This window comes from Gekko japonicus, unplaced genomic scaffold (genome assembly GCF_001447785.1).
Source record: "Gekko japonicus isolate JY-2015 unplaced genomic scaffold, Gekko_japonicus_V1.1 scaffold3310, whole genome shotgun sequence".
In the NCBI taxonomy this organism is placed as follows: domain Eukaryota; kingdom Metazoa; phylum Chordata; class Lepidosauria; order Squamata; family Gekkonidae; genus Gekko; species Gekko japonicus.
This window is the reverse complement of record NW_015159806.1, coordinates 148,598-159,216: the sequence shown is the minus strand read 5'-3', so window position 1 is coordinate 159,216 and position 10,619 is coordinate 148,598. Positions and strand designations below refer to the sequence as shown.

Below are 10,619 nucleotides of genomic sequence, written 5' to 3'. Positions count from 1 at the left end.
GAATCCAAAAAGCAAAAAGTTAAAACAGAGGTCACTGTTGGGCATGGCGGCCATGCCTTGTTCCGTCTGTCGCTCTCAGGGCAGTAACCACCACATCCCCGTTTTTTTCAGGGCAGTAACCACCACATCCCCGTTTTTTTCTATATGCGGGGGGCCGAAACAAGCCCCCTGCAACTCATTCTTCCTCCAGGGGAATGAGTGGGGGGCCCCCCGAAATCATGGGGGGGGCTCCAAAAGAGCAGAGGAGGAGCGGGCATCTCCGGAGCAATCCGAAAAGCCTCACCACGTCACAGCGCCGTTACTGGAAGTCCCCTTTATATAGTCAGATCTGATGGTTTGTTAACACAATTGATGATGATGATTGACCACTCTCAATGTTAAGAAAAGCAATTTTTATATTAAGCTAATACTTTTATAAGCAGTGTATGACCTCCAACTCTTGGGATTTTAGTGGGTTTTCTTTTCTTTCTCCTATAGTTTGTAGATCTCCTCCCTAATTTTGTTGTAGTTTTAAAAACTGTAAATAAAAAATCCCCTACAGGGGGCCAAAAAGAAGAAGAAGTGTACTAAGTGGTTTTCCTGAGTCCTCATCCTGAATCACCCAGGGGCCGTGTTTTAATTAGGATTAATACTTTTGTGTGTAATTGAATGATATTCAGGCAGTTGATTTATTACCAGGTTCTCCAGCCCTACCCAGCAACATGGTGTATTTTGGAAGCTCTCAGGATGAGGAAGACGAAGAAGAAGAAGATGAAGAAACAGAAGATGCTAAGGTAGCTTCGAATAATGCTTCGTCTTCATGCCATTCGACGCCCAGGAAAGGGAAAACGCAGAAGCACGTTCCAAATGGACATGGTAGGTTACTGAAGATAAACATTATTTGCCTTTCCTGAGGTTGTAGTAGGAGATATTTAGAAGCTATCAGAGTACTGATCTGAGTTTTTTTGTCCTGCGGTAGTGCGAGATCATGGCCATTTTTCATAGTATGAAAATGAAATGGTAGCATCCTTCACTGAATCTACCCTATTTGCTCGAAAGGAAGTTGATTTTTTAATGTAAGACGATCCTCCCTTAAAAAAAAGAGGTTATGCATAAAAACAAGTGGTCCCGAATTTTAAAATGACCCTTGCTTTACACAAGTAGCAATATCAGCAATATACAGTGTGCAGTACACAATCCATACTAGGGAAGAAAACAATTACTACACTTTTTACACTTCTTTGAATGGTAACTCTTCACAAGCAGGACTGGACGGCACCGTTTCAAATTTTAAAAGGCAAGAGATGGATTTTTTAAATGACCCCCGCTCACCCAAGAGCCACACTACTAGGCAAAGGCTGAGATAATGACTAACCAACTGGCAGGGCATTCCTAAACAGAATTACCTTTCTAAATCCATTTAAATTAGTGGGCTTTCCTCGGCAACGCGCTCTTAAAATTGTTTTTAATGGCTGGCGCAGGATTTGAACCCAAAGTCCTAGTTTTTGTCCAACCACTATACCATTCTGGCTCTCAGGAGGACAGAGCAATTGTTTTATTTTAAAGCCTCGTGTTAATTTCATTATTCCATAATAATATTCCATAATTATTATTGCGATAAAAATAGTGATGTTCCATAATCACTGTATTCTAGCCATCTAGGCAGATTTTGAGCGTTTCTCTATACCTCTCCTCCTTTCTGAACCAGCCCTGGGAAGACATGTGTATAGTAAACAGTCTTATTTTCATTTCTGATTTGAGACCCTGTTTTCCTGGTCGCCAGGTTAATATGTTATCACTGTCGCTAATGCAACATTTTCGTTCCTGTAGCATCACATCAATTACTTTCCTGCAAATCAGCAGGGCTTGCCTTAGTCACAACGTATTTTCTTCACGTGGCCTTTGTGTCATATCCAGATAAATTGATCAGCACTTTTGTCGCAGGGGCTTGAAAAATGTATTCGGCACCAAGTCGCTTGGAGCCCTAAGCTTGAGCAGCCGGAATGAAAAAATACCTGGGCTACCATGACCCCCCCACACACAAAGTCATACATATTCTATTGACATTGGCAGCACCTTCACAGTGAATCACTTCTGTGTTCTTCCCCTAAGACCCAGTGATAAGCTCTCTCTCTCGCCTTCCGCACCTTCTCTTGCTTTGCTGTGCCCTGTCAGCTATGCCTGGTCAGCTTCCTTTGGCAGAAGGGAAGGGTTTCTTTTGCACAGAGAAGGAAACACTGGCCGTAGGTGTTCCCTGGCCATTGGGTCCTCTGCTCTTTGCATCCGCTGAGGTTATGAAACCATTTTTCTTCCCAAGATTTCAGTTCCATTGTGCAAAAGTTTTTTTTTTGTTTTTTTTGAAGAACTGCTGGCGATAAATAACGCTGTAGAAGGAAACGGTTTTTATCACCAAGACTTTTGCCAAGGTCCCTTTTCTTTCTCACAAGTTATAGGAGACATCGCAGAAAATATACCTTCCCTGGTTATGAGATTATTGGAATAGAGTGGGCGGTTGCTTCCGTAATTTGCATTCTTAGAGGTTCTCTAATCTTTCCCCCAAGAAATATACATAAAATTTATTACAGTGGTCATGCAGTAAAAATTAAAGAAAGGTGTACAGGGAAATGGCATCAAATATATATCTGTCCTCAAGCTAGTAAACGGGAAGGGGGGAAATAAACTAGACTTTTCGCTAGTTTGAGGACAGATATACATTTCCTCTTCTAAGAGAAGCAAACAAGTTAGCCACCTAATTGCTACTGACATATTATTATTCGACAGAAAGTACGTTTTTTGGGTACAAGACCAGTGGCACAATTGATAGTGATTGCGACACGGCAAGGAGCCAAATGCAGGGCGTGATAAATTTTAGTGGTTAGGGTTAGGGTTTGGTCACCCTGTAGAAAAGTGGGAGAGCTGGTTTATTTTTAAAATAATCACTCAATGACGTTGCTTCATAACAGTTGACTAGCTCGTTAGTTGATGCAGCCCTAAGCTAATGATAGTACTGGAATTCTTATCATTTGTGCGAGTGTGTCCAGATCTTAAGAGCAAAGGAACCACAGAGCAAACAGAATGAACGAGAAATGTCTTTTCTGTGCATGTGCGCGCACTGAAGCTGTTGTTTGAGCCAGTTTGGTGTAGTGATTAAGTGTGCGGACTCTAATCTGGGAGAACCGGGTTTGATTCCCCACTTCTCCACTTGCACCTGCTGATGTGACCTTGGGTCAGTCACAAGCTCTGGCATAGCTGTCCTTGAAAAAGAGCAGTTTGTGTCAGAGTTCTCTCAGCCCCACCTACCTCACAGGGTGTCTGTTGTGGGGAGGGGGAGGGAAAGGAGTTTGTAAGCCGCTCTGAGACTCCGAGTGAAGGGCGGGGTATAAATCCAATCTCCCCCTCCTCGTCCTCCTCCTCCTCTTCTTCTTCTTCTTCTTCTGTCATTGACATTAGGCATTTGTGTGGTACTGTGTTTTGACTTAACAACTGTATTTTCTTTGCCCAGCTTTTAATCCAGCATGGGAAAGGTTGTGTGTGTCTGTGTGGCTCCTCTCTGAAATCGTTGCTCGTGTTGGGCCCCTGTCACGAGAGCAATGTGAAGCAGGTCTACTCACAGTCCTATTCAGGTCTATTCAGTGGGGCTTACTCCCAGGAAAGTGTTCTTAGAATCGCAGTGTATATGCCTCGTACATTGCGTCTGCGTCACTGCAACCTTGCTGCTGTGCCTGTGACGTGTAACTTCAAAACGTTGAACTTCAAAATGCAGAGAGATCATTTAGCACCATGACTACGAATATTGTAAGCCGTGTTCGTGAGTGATCCTTTCTTTCTTACCTAGGTCTTGCCTGATAACTAGGCTCCAGCTAATTTAAAGTAGCCGTGTCTTCTGTTTTGACATGGCGACCCCGTTGGGTTTTCAAGCCAAGAGACATTCAGAGGTGGTTTTGCCATTGCCTGCCTCTGCATAGCAACCCTGGTATTCCTTGGAGGTCTCCCCTCCAAATACTAGCCAGGGGCGACCCTGCTTAGCTTCTGTGGTTGGGCTATCCAGGTCAGGGCATTTTGATAGAGCTCTTTTTTGTTTCTTTATGACAAGGTAGCTATGAAACGTTTCACCTAGTGCCTGTTGTCTTTTCAAAGAAAAGGCTGAACGAAAACTAATTTCCCGTCTTGTTCCTCTCTTCTTCTCGCCCATTGTTTTTCTCATGAAACTGTGTTCTCTGTTCCCAGTCTTCAATGGATCTAACAGGTCAACAAAAGAGAGAGAGCCTGTTCATAAACACAAAATCAAAGAAATGACACCAGCAAAGGAGAGAAACAGTGAACACAGATCCGAGAGCCGAAAAGACCAGGCTGCTGCTAATCACCATCCCACAACAAACATGGGCTTCTCCACAAAAGGGCTCACTGCTAACCACCATCACACTCTTCATCGATCGGCTCAGGACTTAAGGAAACAGGTAACCTCCTGGGATGCCGTTGGGTATGCTTATGTTAAGATTCTTTGCGTGTTGCCTCTTTCCGTATGAAGGACAATGCTCACAGGCTTCTAATGTTTGGTATGAAGGAAAATGCTTGTAATACGTAAGATACATAGGGTTGCCTTTCTGTAAGAAGGTGACTAGCAGAAGGAAGCCAGACACACGCCGATAGAGATCTCGGGCGCTTCGCACTTTTGTTGCCTCTGTCGCCCAAGAGGTTCTATGTAATATACGTTTGGAAATACGCATGATTGGTAGTTGGGATGATTTCACACAACCTTTCCACTTATCCTGATTTTTAGAAATCTCTGTCACATTGTGGCTGTCAGTGGGAAAGATGGGGGAAATACACTTAAGTTGTAATGGGAAGACAAATTTCACCATAATGAACTTACCATGGAGAATGTCCTAAGTTACTCACTTAATATGGAGCGCAGACAGGTGATTTGAGTTAGCAGACATATCATTTCCGCAGTGGCCTTGCCTCAGCTACTTTAAACCTTCCGAGAAAGTTCTGACTTCTGTGTGCTGAATTCCAGACAGCTAGCAAACACCACAAAATTTAGAGGTCCACATCTGTACAAATTCTGCCCCCTCCCCTTTGTTCCGATCTAACAGCGACCAATTTTCTTCTCCCTGTGGTAATGATTCTTGGAGAAGTTCTCAGGATTTTCTGGTACCTCCATGAACCAACAGTGGCCTAAAGCAAGGCTTTGTTTGGCCTGATGTTTGTTCAGCTGGAAGAGACTTGTAAAAGAACTGAATGTTTCTGGCTGTTTGCCAACTTGGCACTCCTTGAGCTAACTTCCCCATCCATCTGTAGTGTTTAGGTCAGGAGCCCCCAAGCTATCATTTGCCAATAATTATCTTTTCTGTTTAGAAGTCTGTAAATTTACACCGGTACGCCATTGTTAGGGCTCATATACAAAAAAGACATCGGGTTTAACACAGGTGGAACGTTTGTTTCTATTGTTCATATGACTATGCCTTTTTGCTCATGTGAACAGATAGACTGAGCAGGCTATGAAGAAGAAGACTCCTTGCAGTCCCAGAGTATAACTGAGAGAGCAGAGACACTCAGTCTTCACAATATCATTGGTGCAGAGATACATTATGTACTCCACATTAACAGTAAGCCTCCTGAATGGTCCAAGAGAGCTTGGGAAGTAGGTAATGTAAGAGGTTTCACGCAGCACAGAGGGGTTTGTGTACGTCTGGGAAATCAACAGGGCCAGTCACTATAGTGCAAAGAGCACACAAATCAGAAGGTGCGAGAACTTTGTGCTCAGACTTGCTGTAGATAACCTGGAGAGTGATTCTGAAGGCATGGTTTAGGTTTCCATCCTGAGACCGAATCCGTCCAAGGATTTTGTTTTGGATAAAAATTCCTTCCACCGATTCTTAAGACTGAGTGGGGGGTTAAGAAGCATAAGAAAGGAGCATAAGACATTCGTATCAGTCGGAAGGGAATAAGTGACAAGATAAAGTAGAGGAAGGAAATGTGGTCTTCGCAGCGTGATGACAGGGCTTCTGAGAAGCTGACACGACGGCTTTTGGTGGCTGTGATAGCAAGGCCTTCCTCAGCATCTAACTGGGTTTTTCCCACCCTCAGATTGGGGCGTCAGTATGCACTAAACACTGATGAATAAAGTAATGAAACTGGAGCAAGGGGGAAACCTGAAGCCTCCTTTCAAATATTAGGTGACTTTGGGTGCAGTCCGAAACAGAATCACACCCTTCTGAATCCACTGAAGTCAATGCTATAACTCTGCCTAGGACTGTGCCATTTGATTAGTATCTCTGAAGTGAAGGGATACTTTATTTAATTTCCCAAACTGGTCCTTAGAAGTAACCACAGCCACGGTCGCCTCATGGCTCTCTGGCTACATTTACTGTAGGGCTGTGACCCCCGTAATAGGGAAATAGCAGTTTTCACAGTATTGTCGAACATGGGAAGAGATGGTGTCTACAGCCTAGCACTAAATCACAGCACTCTTGTTTCCCAGTTAGTGTTAAATTGTAGGTCATGCTTGAAAGGAGGGAATTTGCTTTACTTTGGATCTGAGTTCCAAAACCATTTCTGTCCCCCCCCCCCTGTAATATGCTTCATGTGCTATAGATCTATATGGGTTTGTCTCTCTCTTTCCTTTCTGGGTTTTGTTACTCACATCCTTTCTCTTCCATGTTGTCTACCCAAATGCTTTAATCCCCCAAGGGGGTTGAAGGGAAAGGAAACGTAACTCAACGGGTCCCTCTATTGGTTTTGCAAGTGAATTGGCAAAATGTTTGATCTGTCAGAGGATATGTTTGGGTCATAGAGACCGTTCCATGTCTCCTATACCATAAGTTGAATTTCTCCCCCTTGGAAACACGAGGTTGTCCTTTAAAAAAAAAAAAAGGTTTTCCTCTTTTCTTTTTTCTCAATCTATAAAGTCTGAGAGGCTGCTCTTGTGGTATGTGTAAGAGCAACATAAAGCCACCCAGTTGCCCTGGGATAAGGTTTAATTTAAAGTTGGAGGGTAAAAATGAAGTTTCTTTATTTAGGAGAAAGGTTGGGGGGGTTTACTGTTGAGAGAGAGAGAGAGATATATAAAATAACATGACTGAATCAACGAGTGTGACTGGGGGGGGGATGAACAAAGAAAAAGAAGTAACTAATTGGGGGGTGTTCTTTGCGGATTAGTTTGTGCAGTATAACGAGTGATAATGACTAATGATCAATCACTGTTACTGCTTTTTACATTAAAATTGACTTCTTTCTTATGCGCTCAGTGTAAGCACTGCCCCGGGATGGAACTAGACTCTATGGCGATCCTGCGCAGCCAGCAGTGCGTCCATTTTATTAGGCTGGTTCACAAAGGTGTTGTGTGTTTTTGGTTAATGGGGGGAGACATGTCAACCGTAGAAAGGTAAGAAATTATGCCTACCATAATTACTTTTGCTTTCTTTAGCACTGGTTACCCCTTCAGGGTCCTGTAAAGTATGTATAAGCAAAAGAGATAGCCTTTTAATGATCCAAAAAATCCAAAAATCTGTTTGGCATGACCGGGTAATCTTTTCCCCTGTTATTCTTCTCTGGCTTGAAAAAGGGTTTTAGTAGCCTAATATATACTGTGACATGTTTTATTTTGTCCTGTGCATATTTGCTATATCTGACTTGGGGAGTATTGTTTATATGATGTATCTGAAAAATATTGCAAGTGAAGCAGGCCTGGCAAGACGACATTTATTCCAGTATTTTAGCCTTCCAGGGTCACCTCTCTGCTTAGGGAATGTTCCATTTGGAATCAGAAATGGAAATATAGGGAATATACAGCCCTATCCCAAATATTGAGAGGCACCACTCTAGAAGGCCGAGATTGTTTATAGAGTTGCAGGTTAGATCTGTGAAACAATATGTACCTGTGCAGCTTGGTAGCTGGCTCAGAAGGATCGAGATGGAACTTATTATTGAGGTACCTTTTACGTAACTAATTATGTTAGGCTGCAGTTTTAATTACCCAGTTTCTGTCCTGGCAGTTATTTTTATTCTGGTTTAAAACTGCTAGAGGATTAAAGTTGTGTGTGTGTGTGTTTGGTTGTTCTTGAGAAGAGGTTTGTTTTCCAGACGTCCAAACATATTAACAGAATTTCTGTTATATAATCTTACTCTCCCCTGTAGCCTTTTCTGAGACCACGGCTATTGCCTAGGGAACAGCAGGAGATTTCTTTTGAGACTCTTATTGCCGTGCTACATTCGTCTCAGCCATAGGCCAAGTTAAGACCAGGGTAAGGTTTTAAAAGAAGGAACCTCTGTGCCTAGGCTTCCGTGCTAACAATTCTATTAGATACTCTGCCAAAATGGATTCACCTCTCTTAAAAGATTGCTCTGGACCAGATTAGGCATCTAGACTTACACGTAGATCCTTCCTCCACCCCAAAAGTTTTTCTTCTCTTATTTTCCCTCACACTCTGCTCCTCTGAAGCAGGCACATTCTGTCTACCTTCTAGTCTCTTCTCTTCCCCCTAGAACAGTGGTGGCGAACCTATGGCACGGGTGCCAGAGGTGGCACTCAGAGCCCGCTCTGTGGGCACGCGTGCCATCACCCCAGACCATCATTAAAGTGTAGAATTCTCTGCCAAATAATTGTAAGTAAATGAAAGCATTTGGGATTGCTTTCCTTACTTTCTTTGGATCATCTTAAGTGAATGTATGAGTTGTTTTTTCTAAAGTAAAACCTCAGTATTCAGGTTAAATTGCCGTGTTGGCACTTTGCGATAAATAAGTGGGGTTTGGGCACTCTAAAAGGTTCGCCATCACTGCCCTAGAACCTCTTTTCTGAGCCCCCAAACTTCTCATCCAGTCTGCTATACCTTCTCTCCTGATCTTTTCCTGCAGGGTACTTACTGTCCATTGCTTCTTGGAACCCTCTGGGTAGGAGCAGTCACACCTCTGTATCCTCCTTGGGGGGGGGGAGTCATCCTAGGGCTGCCAAATGCCCCCGGGGGGCGGAATTCCCCCTGGTTTCGAGCCCCGATTCCCGCTCCCGCGGAATCGGGGCCCGGGGGAAAACTAACGTCCGCGTCACCTGGAAGTGACGTCGGACGCTGGGGGCGGAGCCACGCGCGCACACGAAGAGGACACCGGCCGGGAGCCCCCCACTCCCGGCCAATTTCGATTTGGCAACCCTAAGTCATCCAGGAAGTTGTTAGGTCACGCCTCTGGATAGGCTATGCAAATTTATTTTATTGTGTGGCTCCTATTGGAGGGACCTAGGCTGACCTCTCCAGTTTCTGCGTAGCCCTGCACTTGGGAGGTCGCCTGGAGCTCCATCTCCAAGCCAGGAAGCTTTCAGAATAATTAGGAAAAAAAGAGAAAAAAAGAGCAACACCCCGACTCTAAATAAATTGTTAAATGTTTTTATGACTGCATTTCAGTTGTTTGTTTTTACGGCCACGTCACAAAATCCCTTTATATGTAAAGATATCAAGGGAATCTCTGGAAATGTTTTATTAGGAACAGATTTCTCCTCTTCTACAAAAGCTGGAGCTCTGTGAAAGGCAAAAGCTAATAGGTTTTAAATAATTTCACTCAAGATGAAGGCGGTTGAGTATAGCGGGGAAGACTTAGAAACTATATATGTTTGATACACCTAGAAGTGAAGGTGTGCCTTTTTAGGAGGTAAGAATCTGGTGATAGGGAGTAATTTGGTTGTGTCTTCAGGCCTGGCTTTGATCGGTGTGAAATCTTGCCAAGTTTCTCCATACCTTATTATCATGCACCCCATGATATTAGCTGTATGTGCTTAATATGGACAGCTGCTTGTCCTGGAGAGACTGTGGAATCCTATGCAGAGTTACTCCAGTCTAAGCCAGTTGAGATTAATGGGTTTAGCCTGGAATAACTCTGCATAGGATTCCACAGAAAATCAGGTCACCCTTTGAACAATAGCAGGTTACTGCTTAAAGCACCTATAGTACAATAAAACTGGCTGCAGATTATCTAGAATGCGAATATTCTGTGGAAATGAGGATGACGTGGGAATGCAAAACTGGGCAAAAGGTGAGAGAATAAAAAAGCAGTACTAATGTAACATTCCCCCCCCCCTTTTTTTTTGGTTTGGCATACCTTGCCCTCCATATTCCTGAGTTGCATTGTATCGTATCGTGTGCTTGTGTGTTAATGATCGCCATCGCATGCAAGTATGTGAACTGAAGAACTGGTTTTTAAGAGTGATTCAGTTGCTGCCGCTGCCATCGGAGGATATTGCAGGTGCTCGTGTCGTAATGTGCAGTTTTCTCACCAGCTGCCAAGTGTGATTTTTGTTGCACCAAACATTTTCCTGTACATTTGTATATTTTGAATGGTCTGTTTTGTTGTGTTAAATCTATGTCCCGGTTAATGTTTCTTTCGTTTGCTTTCAGCATGCAGAGGCGGCTAATTGCTCTTTGCTTTGCAACGCATGCCTATGCCTGCCTTCACCTTCTTACCTGACCAAATCCGCATGTGCGCAGTTATGTGATAGCCGGCATTAAGGCAGTGGCAAAGGGGAGTGGAACTTACTTCCAACAGAAAGCTTCACCCAGAAAAATAAAGCCATTTACCAGAACCCCAAATATCGTTTCCCACGTGCTGAACTTGAAAGTGTCCGTTCTGATGCGCTTCTCTTAGAAGAACAACAT

General features: G+C 43.6%; 1 protein-coding gene across 1 annotated transcript in view; it reads left to right on the top strand.

Annotated features, from left to right (window-relative positions):
- The first annotated feature begins 683 nt into the window (after positions 1-683).
- The window catches only part of LOC107107294 (protein Jumonji-like), a 62,023-nt gene continuing 52,087 nt past the window's right edge, over positions 684-10,619 (top strand). Inside the window, 2 exon segments of the mRNA XM_015407577.1 lie at positions 684-855; positions 4,207-4,436. Coding sequence (XP_015263063.1) covers positions 702-855; positions 4,207-4,436 — 384 coding nt within the window. The 5' untranslated portion in view covers positions 684-701.